This window comes from Psittacula echo, assembly GCF_963264785.1.
Source record: "Psittacula echo genome assembly, chromosome: 1".
In the NCBI taxonomy this organism is placed as follows: domain Eukaryota; kingdom Metazoa; phylum Chordata; class Aves; order Psittaciformes; family Psittacidae; genus Psittacula; species Psittacula echo.
Window position 1 is genome coordinate 152,613,268 of NC_137735.1, and position 23,281 is coordinate 152,636,548.

Below are 23,281 nucleotides of genomic sequence, written 5' to 3' on the forward strand. Positions count from 1 at the left end.
TGTGTCCCAGATAGGATTTTGTCCTATTCTATTAAATATCAGAGATGCATTTAAAATCCCACAGATGCTGGATTTGTAACATATTTTTTTTTATTAGCTTATATTATCAAGATTCTTAATGGACTTCCCTCAGTTATACAAGTAGGGAGAATTTTACCCTTTTTCTGTCACAGGTTATTTTACATACTGTTATTTCATCCCTCTTTTCCACCTCTCTAAAAGAGGTGCCAACAATCTTTATATGTCTTATTAATGCCAGAGATTTTGCCCAGAGTTTATTCTTTGTGCCACCTTCTATGGATTTCCACTTTTCTGGTTCTGCAAACTGTATGTTCAGATTAGGGTTTTCAGTATTTCAGGTGCAGCTGGACATTGACGCATACTGTTATGTTTTGCATACCACTGTTTTTCATTCTCTCAGCAGTTTGACAAGCTTTCAAATTGAGTGGTGTACTTAGACCTAACATGAGTGATGCTAAGGGTCGTTTTCATAGTCACTATAATTATCTGTAGTTTTGTTAGCTGCATAGGTGTTTAATTCTTTCTTCCCTAATATCTTACTTGAACGTGTTATACTGAATTTCATTGGCCATTGTGTGTATTGTTCCTTAACATGGTTAAACCCCTCTGAAGGGCTTCACAGTTTTGTCAGGACTTGATACAAAAGTATTTCAGTCATCTGCACAGTATTCTGCCTCCTGTGATCTCCCCAGGACATCAGTAAATGTATTATGTATTCCATAAACGATCCTGATGGGAAGGCTTGAGTAAATTACTGTTACACTCTTGTCATGATGGAAAAAAAGAAAGACCATTTAATTCCGCTCAGTTTCCCTTTTCTTCGTTAGTTTTTGATCAATGAGAATATTTTGCCACTTAATCCATGGCTGTTTAGCTGCTCCAGTTGCCTTTTGTGAAGAAACTTATATGGCGCCTTTGAAAGTCAAAGTAAATTAATTCAACTGATTCTCCTTTATCCAACTGGCATGTTCAAAGAGTTCAAATAAATTAATAGGGCACAGTCCCCTTTGGGAAAACTGAGCTGGTTGGAACTTACCATACCATGATGTTCATACTGTTCCATTATTTTGCTTTTCATTGTCATGAGCTGACATGGTGCACATGCCTGACTTAGTGGTCTGTTGCTCTGCAAAGGCTACGCAGGAGCCTTCCTGGCATACAGTGTTTGTTTCTTTACAGTTCTCTGCAGTTCTCTGTGGTGTTTCCCAGCGGCAGCGTTGTATTTTTTTCCTGCAAAACACAGACAAAAGAGAGGAAGGAGTCTGTCAATTGCAAGCCATTGGTGTCCAGAGCTCTGTATTTCCAGCACTGAACAGGTTTAGGCACAAGGGGAGATATAATCCAATCTTGGCGCAGCTCTGTTTCCATACTTTTCATACTTTTTAGCCACTAAAATACTTGAGCACAAACAATAGACGCTGTTTAGTTTTTTACTTCAAATTATTTACAATATTAAGTGACTTTAATATATGGTCAGGCTTCTTAAAAGCTGTTCCATAACATGGGTTGTGTTTGTATTTTGAATGCAACTGTGGAGATGGTAGATAACTGCACTGCCCTGTTTGTTGTATAATTGTATATCTTTTGCTGGTAACATGAAAGTTAGAGTTAAAAGTAACTTACAAGAATAATTTAGATTTAAAAACCTGAAATCTACAAATGATTGTTTCATGTTTATTAAACTTTTCTAGGTCACAGGGCAGAATACATGACAACAAGGTAAGATATCTTTATTTGACTTGATATAGAGTTACAAATGTAATAAAATCTTAGAAATTACAAATTTTAGAACAACTTCATAAGTGTACACATCATCTGTTTTGTTGCTGCTGTTCTATAAATTGGGTACAGGCCCTGTGTGTTTTAACATTCAGCATCTCTGTTTCAGCATGCTGTTCATTATGACTGTTCATCTTCCCCATTTTTGTGAGCTGCTTAAGCCAGTGTCAAGGGTGGGCAAAGCTGGGAGATCCTTAAAAATGTGTGTATCACACAGGAAACTTAGAAGTTGCAGGGGGCTTTTTGTTGCTAGAAAAGAAGTATTTTTCAGTTGCTAGAGATACCTTGCCTGTCATGGTTTGTAATTCACTTTGTCAGGATACATAGTTCAGAAGAACCTAATACAGAGATGAATTTAGGGGATACATTGCATCTTTGGTAAGATAGCTCTGGACAGGAATACCTGCCCTCCCCAGCATCCGTGTGTTCAATACTTAAATGTGTCTATATATTCACAGAAGAAAAAGGGATATAGTGTTAGATCTCCCTGTTTTATATAGCACATACTTTTTCAGTTGCGTAAACCTGTAGCTTGCCTCCAGACACAAACGCAAAGGAGCACTGCGGCCCCCAGGGTATCAGACTGTGGGGGGCGATGGCAATTGTTTGAATTTGCAGCTGCCACTTGTGTGTGCTATAGAATCATAGAATGGTCAGGGTTGGAAAGAAACTTACGATCATCTGGTTCGAAACCCCTGCCATGGGCAGGGAAACCTCACCCTAGACCATGTTGCCCAAGGTTCTGTCCAACCTGGCCTTGAACACCGCCAGGGATGGAGCATTCACCACTTCTCTGGGCCACCTGTTCCAGTGCCTCACCACCCTGATAGCAAAGAACTTCTTCCTTATATCTAACCTGAACTTCCCCTGTTTAAGTTTGAACCCGTTACCCCTTGTCCTATCACTACAGTTCCTGATGAAGAGTCCATCCCCAGCATCCCTGTAGGCTCCCTTCAGATACTGGAAGGCTGCTATGAGGTCTCCACGCAGCCTTCTCTTCTCCAGGCTGAACAGCCCCAACTTTCTCAGCCTGTCTTCATACGGGAGGTGCTCCAGCCCCCTCATCATCCTCGTGGCCCTTCTCTGGACTTGTTACAATGGCTCCATGTCCTTTATAGGTTGAGAATACCAGAACTGCCCACTACTCCAAGTGAGGTCTGACGAGAGCAGAGTAGAGGGGCAGGATCACCTCCCTCAACCTGCTGGTCATGTTTCTTTTGATGCAGTCCTGTCACTGCTATGGGCACCATGCTTCTGTGGATGGTGCTGGTGACAGCAGGAACATCCAGACCAGCTTTCCTGGTCTTACTCTTCCCTTTCCATGCAATACATCCTTGCTCCATACCTTCTCTTCCTCCTTCTTGCTTCCTGGATGGAATGGCCTTGCCACCACCCCTCATCTTTGAATTAAATAAATAAATAGAAAAAGTCTTGCCCTCCAGATAAGAAGTTTGGATCCGGCTCTGACTCTGCCCTTGCTGGATCACTTGGTTTTGTATAATTTCTTCTTCCTGGTCCCCATATTCCTGGGGATATCTCTGCAGACTTCAGATTAGCCTTTCTCCCACTACTCCATGGTCTATTTTAGCTCTGTGAAGTTGGGCTTACTCACTTCCTTTCCTTACATAACCCCAGTTAAAAAGCAGTAACAAATCAGAGCATCCTTCCAAATTGCTGACATTAATTGTGAGACCTGTGGCTACCAGGAATGCATGGAAGCCAGTAAGCTTAAGCTTATGTCTAAGAAGAAAATTTTCTTTCTTGACTCCAAAGCATTTAACTCCTCAGGCTCACATCATCCTAAATTCCCTGCTGTGTAAGCAACTGAAAGAAGATGATGGATTTAGGCAATGATTTTACCTTAGTAAAATGGAGGAGCAGCTTGAAGCCATCTTACCTCATATCTTCTCACAGCTGGTCACTGTAAGAAACACTCAGGGAATAGGTCTTGCCCATCTGTTCCTCAGCACCAGTTCCCCCACTTCAGCTGGAACCTGCCTGTTGCCCAAGGTTCAGTTAAGTTTCCACACTGTAAAACATGCAAATGGAAATGTCCTTTGAGGTCAAAGTTAAATTGTAGAAAGGAAGAGGATATCTTTAGAGATTATTCTAAAATAGCAGGTAGTACCCAAACAGACCAAAGTCCCCCTCTTCAATATTCTGTGCATTACTGGTCCTCACTGTTTCCACTGAAACATTCCAATTTTTGCTAATTCCTGAAAGACATGTAGAAACATTGAGCTGCTGGTGCAGGGAACTAGGGAAGCCGTCGTCTTATAGCTGTTGGCATGACAGTCACAAAATAAGTTGTGACCTGGAAGACAATATTTCCTGTAATCTCAGTTGTAGTCATCCCATGTATAACCCTGCGTAAACGTTTGCAGCCCAAAGTTTTGTGTGTTCTTACTTTTCTGGGTTTTTTTGCTGTATGCTGCTTTTGTTTATTTGTTTCAAGTTAATTATATTCTTTTCATTCCTTTAGCTAATTTGCAAGGTGTTTCTTTTCTTGTGTGAAGATGCTGATGGTTGGATGTGGAAGGCTAAAGCTGTTTAACCTTCCTGGCTCCAGTTGAAAATGCAGATGGTTTGGTTTTGAAGCCTTTTAGGAGTGTGCTGAGCAGTTTTAATTTGCATTTGAAGCTTCTCCAGCATGAAGCAACTTCTCTGCTTGATAAGAGGTGCTTTGAGTGGCCTGTGTTCTGCTGCAGCTGGCAGGATGAATTCCAGTGCTTGCTGCACATTTCATGCATGACCACAACAAAAAAAAAAAGGTCATTCTGATTGTGCAGTGTTTGGAATAAATGTTTATGGTGAAACTGCGAAGCAGGGATTCGTAAAGTGTGTCATTTATCCATAAGTAACATGTTTTTAATGGAGGTTTTCTCCACTTTTTAATCACTGTTAGATTTAAATTTGATGGAAAGTATTTATTTGATAAGTTCTCTGTTTATTTTTCCCTCTACAGTGTTCTGTTGTTTTGCCATGAGCTTACAGACATTTCATTTTATTGTGTGATTTAATTCTACCTTTCTCAGTAATCATATTCCCTTCCCTTAGGCCTCCAAATCTTCCCCCTAAGCCCCAGAAACACAGGAAGCCCAGACCCCGATCACAGTATAGTGCTAAGTTGTTTAATGGTGACTTGGAGTCATTCATCAAGGTACTGGCACCAGCCACCCCAGTGGCTGATCTCAACACTTCTTACTATAATGGTCACCACCTCACGTGAGCTGAGGCAGATCATTATGTATAAGTCTGTCCTGGGGCTCTTTTCTTTCCCGGTTGATCAATATAATACTTCCTGAAGTCAGAGGGAAAGAGGGGGATCCATTTCTCACATTAGCCTCCCTACGATTTTGTTAATCAAGTAGGGACAGTATTGGCAGCCTGGTTTTATTAGGAAACTTAGCATCATGTACAAGATAGGATGTAGTGGTGCATCCCATGACTTAGCACAATTTCCTGCTTGCCATTTTCATTACGTTCATTATTCAAAGTCTGTGGAGAAGCAGTATTACCCTGGGTTTAATATCCAGCTTTTGATTTCCTATGACTTTAGGAATTTATTATATTGTGTGAAATTGTGATCACCGCTATTCTGGATCTTGTATCTTTGCTGTATTTACTATCTTCTTCTTTTTCATACTTTTATTTCTAATAATGCTTCTAGCCGAGGCCGAAGGAACTCTCACACAAGACATCAGGTATAGTTCTGGTGACAAGAGAACCATCTCTGCCTCACTCTCGGGTTGCATTCACGCCTGGCTCAAAATTAGTTCTTTCAAAGACCTGAAGGGACAAGTTTGCATTAAGAAATGGGTGTACAAGTACAGCAGGTAAAACTGAACCAGAGCTCAGCTCTGGGGTCATCATAGTTTTAAATGATGGCTATTCCTTATTTATTAACAAGCACCTGCCCATCACAGTCAGTGCCTCTGGACACTAGCTGGCAGAGCTAAGGGAAAGAAATGTTAATAAAATCTATCTTTAAAACAATACATTTATAATGCAGTGAATTAAATCCCTGACTACAAGCTCTGTGAGAGCTGGGTTTGAATGTGACAAGGTGGTTTTTTTCTTCCTGTGCAATATAACTAGCAGCAAATATTTTGCAGAACAAATTCTGTGCTCAGTGGCACCATACCAGTTTATGTGTCTTTGATTTGAGCTTTCAGCCATCCTTAGTACAACTACAGGGAAAGCCATTATTATTATGCAGGCAGTGCTGTGAGGTGCAAAGAAAGACTTTTCAGGAAATCATCCCATAATGTAAGAGATTAATAGCATGAACAGTTTTCTCACTCAATGATGAGAGTAAGCAAAGAAGCAGAAACTCCCACAACAAAAAGCCCCTGGATTAAAGAAGCACAGAGAAATGGTACTCTGACATTTTGCTTCACAGAGAAAAGGGTTATGTTACATGGCAGTCTGGGTGACAGGGCTTACTTGAGAGTGGAGAGTCTTACATAATTAGTTGTTCAAAAGGAAAGAGGAAAAGAAAGCTGGTAGACTTATGACAGGTTTGCCAGTGTGGGAGCTAACTAGGAAAGCATCCCTGCCAAAGACCATGTCATCCCTGATAGGGATGAGTTAGTTTGACTGGCACAAAAAGACAACAGCTAATGAAATGCAGTATTGCACAAAATTGCCTTTTGGTATGTTTTTGCATCATAATGAATCATAATTAGTCCCAAACATACATTCACTGACTACACACATCAGATTTAATTCACAGCAGTGGTAGGGTCACTGTTCTTGACATTTCACCAACACAGATTGTTACTTCAAATTATTTTCCTGTCATTAGATCCAAAATCCAATTAGTTTAGATTATTCCAGGGAATTATTTCAGGGAATTGCTTAGCCACGAAGTTGTGCATGGCTCTGAACAGATTCTCCGAAACCAGATACGAAAATAATTTATTTTGTTATAATTTCTTACTGCAAACAGTGTCTTTTCCAAGGCTTTACATTCTTTGCATGAACCAATGTACTAACTGGAGATACGGCTGCATGTTGTGCATGTTTTATAATACTCTGTTTTTTGGGGGGGAGCCAGGCTGCTCAGTGTTGGTGAAGATGACAGTATTCCTGGGCTTAGTAGCTGACCTGTTTCATGGTGGGGGGGGGGGTGTATCCAGCTGTTACTGAATCATGACACAACTCAAAAAACCAGTGTTCATCCAGACATTCCTGGTTCTTGGCTCGCCAGTCTCTGTCAGGTTTTAAGTTAAAAGACAAATAAGCCACAATTTAAATAGCATAATTAGCAGTACAGCCTTTTGTAAGCCCTACTAAACCAACATGGAGTACACAGACAATCAGGGGTTAGGTTAGCTCAGGAAGTGCATTGTTTCATTGCTTCGCTATGTGTTATTTTTCAAACTTTTTGTAGTAGTTGGCTTTTCTTCTACTTGGGCTTAATTCATAAACTTCCCATTAGTGTAATTGAGCATGAAAACGAAGGACTAGTTTGTAAGAGGAAATGTGTACTCTGAGTTACAGGGTGCTTTTGAATTCACGGCTTTGTAATGCAGACTGGTTTTATATTAAACTTCCAAATGGATTAGTCAGTTCTCTGAGTGCTCATGTATTTGAAATTTATTTGGAAAGAAAAATTACAGCTTCCAAGACAAGAATTTCAATGATACCTGTTATTTATGAAACAGTCATTTTCCCAGTGTGAGCACCAACTTTTCTCAATAATTTTTAATCATATGATTTGTGTCTTTAATAGATATTTGATGACTTGTAGTCATTAATGTGCTTGGGTTAAAACACCCGATTTTTTTAAGTGCCAGAACACACGGATGAAGGACTGTGATGGTTCTTTTGAAAAAATCAGCAGTTTAAAAGAAAAAGGCAAATAACTCACTGAAAATTACTGTTATCGTCATCTTCTCCCCCTCCCATTAAAAAAGCTTTTTTTTCTCCTTTATTAAAACATCTCTACTTAACTGAAGATGTAGCTATAGACCTGCTGCTGTAACATGGTGAAGACCAGCACCTTTGATTACTGATCAAATCAGTTGCAGGTAGGGAGGTGTAGGCTGTGACCTCCCTTTCCCAACACCTTTGTGCCTATGGAAGAGACAGCTGAACCACCCGCTCAGCTCAAAGTGGCTACAGTTCATCACCCACTAGTTAGAGCAGCCTGAAACAACATACCAGGCAATCACCAGCATTATGTTAGGTCACATGAATCAGCACAGCATGTAGGAGTGCTCTCAGGTCAGGAGGGAGACATTTGGTACTCCATGCAATGTCCTTTGGTGTCTCTTCTACAAGAACATTTCTGATAGTCCAGCAGGTCCAGAAAAGGACTTGTCAACTGTTTGTGATCAATATTTTTTACCAAAAACAAAAAGTAAAAATGGGTTCCTTGAGGAATTAGGTCCATTCTCCACCAGGAATCATAGACTCACAGAATGGTTTGGGGAGGAAAGGACCTTAAAAATCATCCAGTTCCAGCCCCTACCATGGGCAGGGGCACCTTCCACTAGACCAGGTTGCTCCAAGCCCCGTCTAACCTGGCCTTGAACACTGCCAGGGATGGAGCAGCCACAGCTTCTCTGGGCAAAGGAAGAAAAAAAAGGTAAGTTAAGTGGATGCAGAGGGATCATCTTCATTATTATTCTTAATAATAAACTTTTTAAAAAGCAAATTCACTGCTTTAACTCATTTTGCTTCAAAAATCTAAAACACATGCATGAGCTTAGATGTCACATACGGTGTTAGCCAGATACTGTGGCAGAGATAGAGAATGAAGTCTCTGAATTTCCCAATTCAGTGATTTTAACCAAGAACCATAATCCTTTCTTTTCACCCATTCCTTTCCCTCTGTCCCTACATGGGAAGAGAACTCTGTTAGAAATAATTTTTTTCTTATGTATACTTTTTGCCAGCACTGTATGTCCATCTGGATTGACCAGGAAAATGCACATTCACGTTCAGTCCAGAGTATGGAGTTTTCCTCTTTCCGATCTGCAGTTTACTCTTCCTGCTCTTTTTACAGGATTCAGGACAAGTCATTCCTCTCATCGTGGAAAGCTGCATCAGATTTATCAATTTATATGGTAAGCTCTGAAGCATCCTATATCATTTCATTATTGCCCAGACTTTTTTGTGTATCTTTTGCATAATGTGTTTACCACCACAGCTTTGTTTTTAAAACAGGCAACAGAAATAGTTTGGAAACTAGATTAATTTCTCACCACTGTCTCCCATCTTTGCTGCAGGTCTTCAGCATCAGGGAATTTTTAGAGTGTCTGGTTCCCAGGTGGAAGTCAATGATATTAAGAATTCATTTGAGAGAGGTAATTGCCATTTTCATTTATTCAAGCACCTTAATATCTGACATTCAAAAATCTTTTAAATTCTGATTACTTTCTTGGCTGTTTAAGCAGTTTGTATGCACTTCGTGTACTGCACCTGAAACTGTGCGCTGTCATATGCTTAAAGATGAAGTATAATGATGACACGTGCATGTTTTTCCCCTGTTAATGTTCTAGGAGCGTGAGGTTGTTTTTCATTTTGTTTAGATGAGACGTATGACTCATGAATCAACTGTAAGCTGCAGTCTTTTGTTAATGATGAACTGCAAATAGTAGTTTGTCTGTATTTTATTTTCAAGATACTCAGACATGGAAGGTTATGTTTTTTAATTAGATTCAAGAGACTACTTAACGCGGTTTGAGAACCTGTTACTTGATCTTCTGGAATACAACAGCTCAACCTTCTGGTCCCTCTGCCAAAGTGGCATCACAATCAATGAGAATACAGGCTGTAAAAGAGTCCTTCAGTTTTCAACAACTGTTTTCATTCCTGAAGGAAACTCCAGCCCCAGAGGAGGAATTATGGGAAAAATACTGGGAAGTGAAAACAGATTTTAAACATGAGTGGCTTGCAACACCCAGCCTAGGATTGCTCCGCAAGGGGAGCCAGGATCCAGCAATCCCCTAATTGGGTTAAAACAATACTAGTTACTTGGGGTTTTTTGATTTTCCATTCTTTTTTGTTGGCTCATAGCAGGTGGGATTTTAATTTCCAGAAAAAGCTATTGCAGATCATCTGCTAATGAGAAAACCCTTGGAGCAGTAAGTCTTGTGACTAAACGCATGAAAAAAAAATATGCACAGTATTTTTTCTCCTCAGGATTAGTTACATATCTTGTTAAACCTGATCTCATCTTTGACAAGATACTTGAGGCAGCTGTTTTTACATGCTAAGTGAAGCCACATCCTCCTATTCTCCAGCTTCTAAGTCTACCTTACTGTTAACTCTTTATTCCAGTGTTATTCTGGAATAATAACAGTGTTTTATCCCAGTGTTTATTCCAGTGTTATTCTGGAAGATACATACATTTTCATAGAATCATAGAATAGTTAGGGTTGGAAAGGACCTTAAGATCAGCTAGTTCCAACCCCCCTGCCATGGGCAGGGACACCTCACACGAAACCATGTCATCCAAGGCCTCATCCAACCTGGCCTTGAACACGGCAAAGGATGGAGCATTCACAACCTCTCTGGGCAACCCATTCCAGTGCCTCACCACCCTCTCAGTAAAGAATTTCTTCCTTATATCCAATCTAAACTTCCCCTGTTTAAGTTTGAACTCGTTACCCCTTGTCCTATCACTACAGTCCCTGATGAATAGTCCATCCCCAGCATCCCTGTAGGCTCCCTTCAGATCCTGGAAGGCTGCTATGAGGTCTCCACGCAGCCTTCTGTTCTCCAGGCTGAACAGCCCCAACTTTCTCAGCCTGTCTTCATACGGGAGGTGCTCCAGTCCCCTGATCATCCTCGTGGCTCTCCTCTGGACTTGTTCCAACAGTTCCATGTCCTTTTTATGTTGAGGACACCAGAACTGCACACAATACTCCAAGTGAGGTCTGACGAGAGCAGAGTAGAGGGGCAGGATCACCTCCTTCGACCTGCTGGTCACACTCCTCTTGATGCAGCCCAGGATACGGTTGGCTTTCTGGGCTGCGAGCACACACTGCAGCCGGCTCATGTTCATTTTCTCATCGACCAACACCCCCAAGTCCTTCTCTGCAGGGCTGCTCTGAATCTCTTCTCTGCCCAACCTGTAGCTGTGCCTGGGATTGCTCCAACCAAGATGTAGGACCTTGCACTTGGCATGGTTAAACTTCATCAGGTTGGCATCAGCCCACCTCACAAGCGTGTCAAGGTCCCTCTGGATGGCATCCCTTCCCTCCAGCGTATCAACCAAACCACACAGCTTGGTGTCATCAGCAAACTTGCTGAGGGCGCACTCAATCCCACTGTCCATGTCACCGACAAGGCCGGTCCCAACACCGATCCCTGAGGGACACCACTCGTTACCAGTCTCCAGCCGGACATCGAGCCATTGACCACAACTCTTTGCGTGCGGCCATCCAGCCAGTTCTTTATCCACCGAGTGGTCCACCCATCAAATTGATGTCTCTCCAATTTAGAGACAAGGATGTCGTGTGGGACAGTGTCGAACGCTTTGCACAAGTCCAGGTAGATGACGTCAACTGCTCTGCCCCTGTCCATCAGTTTTGTAGTCCCATCATAGAAGGCCACTGAATTGGTCAGGCAGGATTTCCCCTTAGTGAAGCCATGCTGGCTGTCACCAACCACCTCCTTGTTTTTCATGTGCCTTAGCATGCCTGCCAGGAGAATCTGCTCCAAGATTTTGCCAGGCACAGAGATGAGACTGACTGGTCTGTAATTCCCCGGGTCATCCATTTTCCCGTTCTTGAAAATGGGGGTTATATTTCCTTTTTTGCAGTCGTCGGGAACTTCACCTGACTGCCATGATTTTCCAAATATGATGGCCAGTGGCTTAGCAACTTCATTCGCCAGCTCCTTCAGGACCCGCGGATGGATTTCACCAGGTCCCATGGACTTGTGTACATTCAGGTTTTTAAGATGGTCTCGAACCAGATCCTCTCCTACAGTGGGCCTGGGGTCTTCATTCTCACAGTCCCTGTGTTCGCCTTCCAAGACTTGGGTGGTGCGGTCAGAGCCTTTGCCAGTGAAGACCGAGGCAAAGAAGTCACTAAGAACCTCAGCCTTCTCCAAATCCCGAGTAGCCAGTTCTCCCGATAGCTTCCAGAGGGGGCCGGCATTGTCCCTAGTCTGTCTTTTATTAGCTACATACCTATAGAATCCCTTCCTGCTATCTTTAACATCCCTAGCCAAGTTTAATTCTAACTGGGCCTTAGCCTTCCTCACCTGCTCCCTAGCTTCCTGGACAACATCCCTGTATTCTTCCTAGGCCGCCTGTCCCTGCTTCCACCTTCTATAAGCCTCTTTTTCCCTTTGAATTTTCCTGAGCAGCTCCTTATCCATCCAAGGAGGTCTCCTGGCCCTCCTGCTGCACTTCCTTCTAGTTGGGATGCAACACTCCTGAGCTTGGAGCAGGTGATCCTTGAATAACAACCAAGAGTCTTGGGCCCCCCTGCCCTCTAGGGCTATATCCCATGGAACTTTACTAAGCAGGTTCTGAAGAGGCCAAAGTCTGCTTTCTTGAAGTCCAGGGCAGGGAGCTTGCTGCACGCTCTTCTCACCGTCCTGAGGATCTCGAATTCAACCATCTCAGGATCGCTCCAAGCAAGGCTGCCCTGGAGCATCACATTTCCAACCAGCCCTTCCCTGTTGGTGAGCACGAGGTCAAGCATGGCACCTCTCCTTGTCGGCTCCTCTATGACTTGCAGAAGGAAGTTGTCTTCCACACAATCGAGGAACCTCCTGGATTGCTTGTGCCAGGCCGTACCGTTGCTTCAACAAATGTCAGGGTGGTTGAAGACCCCCATGAAAACAAGGGCCTGCAAGCGTGAGGCTGTTTCTATCTGTCTATAGAGCACTTCATCCACAGATTCGTCTTGATCAGGTGGTCTGTAAAAGTGTTTCAGAACAAAGATTAAGTCTTTAAAATGACACATGGTTCAGTCATGGCTGATGTTTCAGTTTAGGGTTCCAGTTCCTAAACAGTGTTTTCACAAAATGGTTGCACATATTCCCGAATGTTTTATTTTTTCAGAATGAAGACAGATTTCCAATTCAGAGAGTTGTCTAATTCAGTTTGTCGAAGAATAGTCTGCAAAACCTTATTCAGTTAAGAACATTTGGCCTTTTTATTTTGCTAACTGTAAATCACAACATGTCTGTAAATACCTAGTTGGAAGTTCAGGACCTAAGAGATCACTTGGTTATGTAATTTAAAGCTTTAGTTAGGCTGCTGGTTTTAGTTTAATCATAGCCTGGGATTTCTAAATCAGTGTTTATTATCTTACTTGAATGCTTGCATTGCCACCTCCCACACACTAAAACCAAAAAACCCTCAAAGTGTCACTCACTTATAAAAATGTTGCATGCAAGAATGCTCCTGCATGTGTGTTTCATTCACTTTATTTATTTTTTAAGGTGAAAATCCTTTGGCAGATGACCAAAGTAACCATGACATTAACTCAGTTGCTGGAGTACTGAAGCTCTATTTCCGAGGGCTGGAAAATCCCGTCTTTCCTAAGGAAAGATTTAATGATCTGATTTCTTGTATCAGTAAGTAGAAATCTCTGCTTCTTTCTCAATAGAATTTTACTTTCATATATACAGTAGTGGCCTGAAAAAAGAGCTAACTTCGCAGATTTTTCTGACACAGTTTGTTTGCCATCTGTAACAGTCTGGGTCAGTCATTAGTCATACTCACAGCTGTGGTTGTTTCCTTTTTCCAGTGGGATTAATGTACAGTAAAACTCTTTGTTTAATAGGACAGGAAGAATATCTGTTGGTATACAAGGGACAGTTAAATTTAAACACATTATTATTTTCCTCTGTGCACTGGGGCAGACAGAAGGGGATGAAGTCATGACCATGCAAACAGAGTACATTACTTTCCACAAAGGTTTTCATGCCCCACAGCTCAGGGACTGCACTGGTTAATAAGCACCTAACTGCGTGACATTGTATGGTTTTGGACCTTTATTGTGCTCAGCTTAAAACCCACAATCCAACTAGGAGGAAAACCCTTCAGTCCAGGAATGGAGGGGAACAGCTGAGTGCTGCCTGTGGAAGAGCCCAGTCTGTCTTCCAACATTCCAAGTTGTAATGGGATGCCTTGGAGCAGCATTGCATGGGTCTGTGTGCTGCTGGTGTTCATAGCTGGACACAGAGAGGTTGTAGTAATTTAGGAGGTTCTCAGCGGATGACTGAATTGCTCTGGCAACTCTTCCAGTTCACAGATCCATCCAGATGTTCAGGAGGGGTGAGGCCAAGCCAACCATCAGTAGGCTTACTGTTCTCTGTGGGTCCATTAGAAGTGGTCAGAGGTACATACTTTGTGGAAGAATTTCCTCCTTTCAGCCCTTCCTTTATAGCTTGCCTTCATCAGCCAAATGGAGGAAGAGGCAGTTTCACAGGTAACGTGGGACAGACCTTTGGGATATTAATTAGGGCAGGAGCTCTCCAAACTGTGTTACTTTGGCAAAGGGATCCCAGCGCAGCAGGTAGGACCACAGACTGGTGTGTGCAGTGTCCTGGGTTGGCCATTAAACGGGCTTTTCTGGTCCCTGCTGGGGGAACCCAACATCTGTGGTTTCCTTCCCACTTAGGGAGGATTGCAGTAGTTCAGCCTGGAGGTTACAAATACATGGATCCTCATGACCAGGGCTATGAGCAATACTCTGTGTTTCATTTTTTGCAGGGTTTTCCACAGCTGTTGCTATTCACAGATTTGATGGTACTGAGGAGTCCCAAAGGACCTCAAAACCACAGTTTAACAGTCTGATCCCGGATGCTGAGGGAGACACTGTCTCTTTAGGAAGCATAATCTTGGTTCTGCCTGAGTTCAGCTTTAGCTAGCTGTGGTGCCACAGCCCAGAAAATGTCTGCGAGTCAGAAAAATTGAAATCTAAAAAAGGATCATTTTGACTGAGTGATTTTCTGCATGACAGGGATGATAGAACTTCACCTAATAATCCTGCGCTGATTTCCATAACTTCTGGATGAATTAAAGCATGTCTTCTGGAAAAATGTATCGATTTAATGGCTTCATCTGACAGAAAACCTACCGCATTCTTGGATAAGCTGTTCAAATGATTGACTACTTTCATTGTTAAACATTTGTACCAGATTTCCTTTTCAAAATTTCTGGTGTCAGATCCTGGCTGTTGGATCTCTTTATGACTTGATTATTTTGACTAAGCATTGAGAAAAATATGAATGCTGTTTCTTGTGTGTGGAGATGGCATTGCACTCTGCTGTGTTGTAGAGCTTTAAAGAGAATTGTAAAATACCAAGAATGAGTCTTCAGCTGACAGAAATTACACAAGTGAGTTCTTAGGGGATACAAAAATACTTGCCCAAAACAACCTTTTAACTGTGTTCCAAGAAAAGGAACATAAGTAATTTCAGAGAGTTTCCATTCACCAATGAAGTTTCTGAAGACAGAGCGGGGTATTTGGAAGGAGGGGTAGAAGTTCAGTGGACTATGTGTACGTGGCACCTGGGCAGGTGGGAGAGATTCACCAGCTTCTCAGAGCATCACTGTCTGAGAGAAATCCAGTTCAGTTATCCCTAAATGGTCTTTCGTTATTGAGAACTTTAAGGAAAAAGTTGATGAATACTAGATCCCTAGTGTTAAGTCTTAGTTTCCTTAGAGAATGTTGAACTATTGGTTGTCTAAGGGAGACAACAGATTATTTTCTTTCAAAAGAGCTGAAGTCAGTAACAACCAATAGTCTGGAACAAAGTCACTGCCTTTCACAGCAACATTTTAGAATGGGACAGTTATTTGGAAAGAGGTGTTGCCATCTGATCCTGGTTTAGACTGGCTGTTCTCTGAGGTTGTCGTAAATCTGGATTATCATCTCTATGGCAGCTTGTCAAAACGAGGTGTAATGACTGAGTAGTTCTGCTAAGTTTGACTTCTGCTATTGCTGTTACAGGAGAAAGCAGAAAATTTCTTCCTGATAAGGTGTTTTAAGACTCCCAGATCTGCTTCTGGCAGGTTTTGGAGGAAGCCAGGGGAGGATTATTTTGTTGTTTGGTTTGGTTTCCACAAGGTTGTCATTAGGGGCACAGTGAAATGACATGTCAGCACCTTCCTTTAGCGAGGGGAAGAAAGGTTTTTAAGATGGCAGGGCAAAGGCAGTTTTCTCTTTGAGCACATTGGGGTGAGTTTGCTTTGTGTTGTCACAGTGAGGGGATTGAATGTGATGTGAGTGGAGAAAGAAGCAGCTCTTGTGTCTTGCACCCACAGGCAGCCCCAGAACCACATGAGGGGACCAGTGGGCTGTGTGTCTGTGTCTTCTGATTATCTGCAAAGCCCGAGGTGAAGTGTTTTTACAGCTGTGTTCCTAGTCTATGTGCTTTGCTAAGTGATCCAGCACTTCCAGGGAATAACACAAAAAAAAACATAAACCAAAAAACCAACAAGCATTTCAGAGCAGACTGCCTGTCACACTTGGCACCTGCGTGGCACGTACTATCAAAAACTCTCTGTCTCAAAGATCCTTTCCATTGCTGTCATTTAACTTTAAAGCTTCCTATATCTTGCAAAAAGGAAGACAGTCAGGGCAAGATTTTTCTCCCACTTCAGACGTTGAACCTGTCATAGTTGCATCAGTTTCTTTTTCTGTGCTCATTTGGCCTCACATAGTAAGTATATTGGTCTTCATGACAATGGGAGCAGGGCCAGGCTCCCTTTCCTCTGTGAGAACACACATTACTGTAACTTGTATAGGTCACAGTTGATATGTAAAGTCTAGAAAGCTTTCACATTTTTAATTAAGGGGGTTTAAAGATGTTAATTCATATCGCGTTCACTGTCTGGTAGACAGTGAAGAAAAGAATAAACACTAAGTTGTGTTCAAATAGCTTTTCAAGATAAATGTCAGTGTGGTTTTTTTAATCGTTGGCAGAAGTTGTTATAGAAGGGGGGAGGCAGAAAGCAAATTCATAAAGTTAATGTTCACATAAAACTGTAAAAGGGCAGAATGTCACACATTTTATATGGAAATGTAACATTGCCAGTGAAAAACCCCTTGAAACTGAAGTACTTAGTTATGGATGTCAAGCATAATTGAGGCTACAGCTGCAGAATAAACCTTTCCTCAGTATAGCCGCTGAGGAATTTCTTTGCATTTATGCATGTGTTTCCAAATGAAATAGAGCATTGTGATTTAATGTTTTCCCTTTTGTAAATACAGTGGAAATAGTGCAACATGACTGTGACTTTTTAGGGCAATTTGTATTAATGAGACTCACGAGAACAGTGTTGTTCTGTTTGGGTTTATGAACTGGTTTAGATAAAATTTGAGGCAAATTATGACTTCTCCAGAGCAAGCATGAAAGGTGGGACAGAATGTAAAGAATCCATCTGATTATGGGACATAATTGTATGCTGTCAGCAAAAGGAGTGGCCACTATTGGTGCTCGCAGCAGTTGACAATCCAGGGGGTAAAAGAAGGTTGGGGTAAGGGAGGAGTGTTGTACTGCACTTCTTTCTATCCCATTGTAGAAACAGGTTGGGCCCAACACAAGCGAAATACTTGTACCAGGAGTTACGTCAAGGCAGGAGGTATTGAAGTTACACTTAGGGCTGGCCATAATTCACTTTTACTGCTGGGCCGCTGCAGTTCCTCTTATGATGTTGAGTTCTTATACACATGAATTACAGTTCATTTTTACATACATAGCTGTGCAGTGCAGCGGCAGACACATCTCACCTACCCAAACTGCTTAGCTTCTGCTCAGGTTATTATAATTCTTCATCGTTTCATCTCCCTTGCCTTAAATTTGATATACTAAGATGCCAGGATGGGTGAAAGCTTCCATCTTTCTTCCTCCTGATTTTCATCATTTCAGTCGTCTGCTGACAGCAGTAGCCGCTTACCTAAAGGTATAAATGTTATGAAAGGAAACTGTTTTACTGCTTTTCCAGGCTATTGCCCATTCCTTAAAAAGTAAAATGCCATATTCTGAATTGTCAACTCTTCTTGAAAAAGTTTCAACAAAATGACAACTATTTCCTTCCCTAGGTGACAGTGGAGTTGTGTTTGTCCTCCTGTAATGCTTTCTTAAATAGATCTCTAGAGCATTAAGTGGCATTGCCAAGTTAATACATACAGATCTTTGAGTTTGATTAGATTCATCTACCAAAGTAGAAAGAGGCACAAATTGTTAACTTCAGCACTAATACATATACATGTGGATTACTTGTCAGCTGCGAATTGACCATAAAAATGACATCTGCAAGTAACTCAGTCCCATTTGATGCTCAGCAGGTGTGTAAAATATACATTAGGCATTCACTCTGTTACTAGTAGGCACCATGCCAAGTGAAAGTAGTGAGTGACCGCACACAAAGATACCACATTGGATTTTATCCCTCAGAACAGTGGTCCCAAGGCAGAAAGATCTCTTTCATTATACCATTGCCTGCTTTCTCCTTTGTGCTACCTTTGCCTGTGAAATATGCTTGGCTTGCACAGCACTGGCTGTTAGTGTAGCACAGTTCATTCACTGCTGACACAAGGTTTCTCCTTCCACATGTTCTGATCAGTAATGTCTTTATCTTCCCTTTGCCAAGTGTTTGCAGTTCTTTTGTTACTACTGAGCTTGGCCATGGAGGCTGTCTGTTAACAGAGGGTGGCAGAACACACACAGTTTAGAACTCATGTTTCTGAGATCAGACTGCTCCCATCCTGAATCTTCTCCTTGTTGAATAACCATGTCTCACCACCAGTGCAGGAGAGGCCAGGAAAAGTACAGTGCTTTTGTAGAATTTTCAACTAAAGCAGAGTGATAAAGGCATGCAGTTGTCCAGTTGGCTCAAAATATTTCAGAACCACCAGCAATTGCTCTCTTGCAAAAGTCTTTTGGTCCCCATCACCAAAATGTTGCATTTGTGTATTTGAATATTTATTTTGGTTTTTATGCTCTCCAACTCCAGGATTATTCCTTAATTAAAGTTTAAATTTATGTTTTATTGGTGTTATTTAGGACGAATAGATCCGTGTCTTTGTTTATAATTTGGTTTTGTCTTATTTGTATTTGGGGGCTTCAGTTAAACCTATTTAACTGAGACACAGTTTCATAGTAAACACAGTGAGAAACACAGTGAGAAACACAGGCTTCAGCTGTGTTTTCTGCCCTCTCGGTTTTTCTTTACTGTTCTGGGGCAGATTGTTCACTTTTGATCTGTTACACTTTAGAGTCTGCATTTGCAAAAACTTCAGAAGTGGTTAAAATGTGTTGTATCTCATGGAAGAGAAGAGTGGACATTCATTGATTCTGTGTGTCTCTGCAGTAAGCAAAAGTGAAACCACTTCTCCAGAACAGGTTCCGGTGTTCTTGGAGGCTGAAGATTACACCTTTTAAGGCTTGAGTAGCTAGGATTTATGCCTGTCTCATGCTATTGAGAACTGGTCCTTAGCCCATGGCTGGCAAAGAGGCAGCTAACTGATGAGTAATTCTTCCGTTTATGCAATGACATTAGTCTCATCTAGATTCACTCATCCAGTTCAAGGACAAGAAGTGTTTGCAAAGGAAGTCTGTGGGAGATCAGTAAATTAATCTTTTCCAGGAGCAATGCAGAATTGTACTGCAACAGAATTTCTTGTAAAGGTTGTGATCTGCTTCTTTGGAGGATTTTATGAACAGGTTGCACAGACATCTCTAAGAGGTGATTAAGGTGAAGTCAAAGGGTGAGATTGTAGACTTAAATGATCTGAAGAGTCCTCTGAGCTCTCTGCTTTTCATTCTTTGTAGTACCAAGTGGAGGCTCTGTAGAAGCTAGGCACCTCTGATGCTTAGATGCCTAGATAATGTTATGGACACAGAGAAAACCAAGCTCCTTCTATTATTAGAGTGCTTTGCTCCATTATTGTGTGATAAAAATGCATTAATAGTTCTGGACACATGTGCCCCTCTTTTCCACAGACCACTGTAGTCATGAGTCCCAGAAGCTGGCCTCTTCCTCTTCTCTTGTTTCACCCCACAAATGTCTCACGTGCTCTGTGTTGCACTGTAGCTCCACTTTGACAGGAGCACAGTGTTCCCATACCAAACACCTTCTTGTCTGGCTGGCAGGAAACTCTCCTGCTTGTGGGTTTGATCCCCATGCCTGAGGTGGGTCTGGAAGGCAGGTGTGTCAGAACAGTGCTCCAGAAGCTGCTCTGCTCTGAGAACTGGGAACTACAGAGCTATAACCATTTCTATTTGTGATATTTACCTGATGGTAGCCTTGATTTGCAGTTGATATTCACGTGTCCTTCACACAGATTTCCCTTCCCTCCCTCACTCCACAATGAGAAAACCACATTTGTTCTCAGTGTGCTTGGCCTTGCCAGAGAGTTGTCCTGTTACTTATGTCTGAGAATGTGAGTCTCATCGTTAGAGTAATGAACCAGTTCTCAAATCCCCCAATTTCTATTTCTGCTTGGTAGCTAATTGCGCTATTAGAAAAAGCCATGTAATATCAGCACATCAGCTTTCGTAGCTGAGAACTGGGTAATACCTGACCGGGTGCTGAGGTAGGGCTAATGACAGTTCTTGAAAATCAGAGTAATGAAAAGAAGGCCTCCAACAGAAGTTGCTGGGAGAGTGGGAGATGCAGCCAGCTTTCTGCAGTGTTGGGATTGCCAGTGATTCCTTGCAGCAGCCAGTTTGTAGCTTGGATGGCCATTCTGCCCTGAGCAAAGCTGGTAGAGGCAAAGCAATGCTTTCTCCTCGCTCTGCATGGGAAGCAGCGGAGCTGCTAATTCTTTCTGCCTGGATGCAGAAAGATTGCTCTATATTCACTCCTTCTTTCCTACATAACCAAATGCACACTGCATGCACACAAGAAATTATGACATTTGGCTCCTAATTTAAAAGCAGCATGCAAATACATAACATCAATACATAACTTTATTACCTATCTGCTCTAAACCAAATCAGTGCTGAGAAAGAAAAACAAGGAAATCATGGAAAGCACATAAATTTTCCACTTGGCTGTAGTTTGGATTTTCAATAAAGGGGCTCTCATGCAAGCTGGGACTGGGTTACCAGGGAGGTATTAGAAATACACACCTTATTCCAGCATGTAGAGCTTGTAAGTGCTTCAGTACAGAGGTGACCTGCTAGTACTTAGTACTGCTTGTGCTCCTAGTAGGGCAGCTGGGATAGCTCAACACATGGTCATACAGCCAAACTCTTTGGACTGACTGTGCATGCCCGTGCTGCCTACTGGGACCAGTTCCTGGCTCATGCATCTTGTGAACCATGTCTAGGAACTGCTTGAAAGAGTTGTAGTTGGCACAGACCACAGGTGCGTTGGAGAGTGTGACAAGTACTGTGTGGTAGCTGCCTACTGGTGTTCAAAGCTATAGCCCATCCTGGTTTAGCTCACTAGTTTGGACAGAGCTATTGCATCCGGACAGGCAGCACACTGCTGGAAGGAGCCGCTGGACACAACTGGAGCCCAGCCAGTGCATTTCTTGGGTCTGATTTGAGTTCAGCAATGACTGAACCTTGTCCAGAGCCTGTCTCCAGAACTGGCTGGAAGAGGCAGGTCCGCAGCACAAGGCATTAGCCAGCAAACGCTGTGATGCAGAAGGCGGGTCCTGGTGCTGTGTCACAACTTCTCCCTGCCTTCCAGCATCCAGCAGACAGTGGAAAAGCTGTGCCACAGCACAGCACAGCAGTGCTGCTGAGGCAGGACTATTGAAAAACATAACCAAAGTGCCTTTGGTCCTTCCTCCTTCAGCCCCACTCCACAGAAAATCCACCTGTGCACATGCACACAGGCTCAAAACTACCCAGACCTATAACTCTGTCTAGAGAGATTTGCAGACAGGCTTGTCAGGAGGAAGGTCAGCTGAGCCAGGGACTCAGAAGGCACCCTAACTGACACAGGCAGGCTTCTTCCATTGGGAGTGGTTTAGTTTAGGCAGCTGGAGAAAGGCCTTGCACTAAAACTGGTGTCTGTGGGCAGTGCAGAACAGCAGTGAGGTTATGTAGCATTGGTGTCTCCAAGATGCTGTATGCACTGGAAAGGGAGAGGAAAATTGTGGTTGCTCTATGAATCCTCACTGTGCAAGCAGCTCCCAGGCTTAGCACATCCTGCCATGGACTCCAGTTCTTAACCAGTAACCGAAATACTTCTTGATTCATGCAGTCCAGACTTGACAGAAACATAAAGTCTCATACTGCACTTGCGAAAAGTGTAATGGCTTGAACTGATTTTCAGCTGGAGTTTGGGTTCAGGGTGACTCATTAGGTTATAAATTATGCAACTTGTCAGCAGTCCTCTTCCCTACCAGCTCTGTGGCAGCGCACCAGGGCCACTGTTCCAGCCTTCAGCTGCTCTGCCAGGGAATGGGTTTTTACCTCCCTCAGCAGTTCTGCTCTGCTGCTCCTGCAGTAGGTACCACAGTCCACATTCCCCCCCAGTTTACTACACTGGCATTTCTTACTGCACTCCAGCACTTCTGCATGGTAAACAGAAGTCTTGCTGCTGGACATGCTTTGCGTATGCTTAGTTCTTGGTAACAAAGTAATAATTACTAGACACCAGTTATTCTAAGAACCATAAGTCAGCACATATTTTGCATCTACAAACAAATGCTATTTGGTAGAAATAGCCATACCAAAGAGCACAAATAAACACCAGGAACTCTGTTTACAGTAGAACATTTATATGTAAGTAATTCTTTTTAAATGTGTGCTCTTAAATACCATGTTTTGTGGTTGAAGTTGGCTTTTCAGCTATTGGAATCAGCTCCTGTTTCTCATTTCCAAATTTCTGAATGTCCATTTCAGTGCCACTGAACAGTATTTCTCATGTAGTTTGCTGAGATTTCCCCTAGATGTTGTTAATGGCAGTGTTCTTTCTTGGCTGACATAAAAAGCATTGCTGAAATTTTAGGTTGTTTCTAACAGTGTCATTTACATTACATATTTTGAAAAACAACTTATGCTTTTATCCCATCACTACCCCACTTGCAGCTACATACTCTTTCTGACCAACACAGAAGACAGATAATGCATCCTTATTACAAGACATTAGGAAGTGATGCTTTTATTAAGCTTACCTTGTTTTGCTGGCTTCAGAAGAATTTTGGTGGACTGTTATAAAATCATTTGGGAAAATACATGTAATCTTTGTGTGTGTTGCTTACACACTGTAAAACCATAAACCAAACACTGTTTTATGAAAATAACCATTCATTTGAAGCACAAATTCATCCCCCACAGCACTGCTTACACATCTAATTTGCCATTCTGAGAGTTACAGCTGGACATTTGATTAAGAAAACTCATTAGAGAGGCTCAGTGATTGGAATATTACATCTGATATGAACATTCAAGTAAAGAGAATGAATCTGTATTTGAAACTGATGGCAAACATCTTTCCTTGGTTCCCTGAGGTGTTGTGGGTTTGTGAGATGTGCAGCTCAGCAAGTGGCCAGGGTTTGACTTAGGCAGATTTGTAACTTCTTATATTTAA

General features: G+C 42.3%; 1 protein-coding gene across 2 annotated transcripts in view; it reads left to right on the forward strand.

Annotated features, from left to right (window-relative positions):
• SRGAP1 (SLIT-ROBO Rho GTPase activating protein 1) overlaps nucleotides 1-23,281 on the forward strand; it is a gene marked incomplete at both ends in the record, with an annotated part of 143,452 nt that overhangs the window by 106,250 nt on the left and 13,921 nt on the right. The window contains 5 exons of one of the 2 annotated variants that reach the window (XM_080635006.1): nucleotides 1,713-1,740; nucleotides 4,858-4,960; nucleotides 8,816-8,876; nucleotides 9,039-9,116; nucleotides 13,216-13,350. In XM_080635006.1, the coding sequence (XP_080491132.1) occupies nucleotides 1,713-1,740; nucleotides 4,858-4,960; nucleotides 8,816-8,876; nucleotides 9,039-9,116; nucleotides 13,216-13,350 (405 nt within the window). Of the gene's footprint in view, nucleotides 1-1,712; nucleotides 1,741-4,857; nucleotides 4,961-5,470; nucleotides 5,505-8,815; nucleotides 8,877-9,038; nucleotides 9,117-13,215; nucleotides 13,351-23,281 lie in introns of both variants that reach the window. The other variant, XM_080635007.1, reaches the window with a different exon arrangement.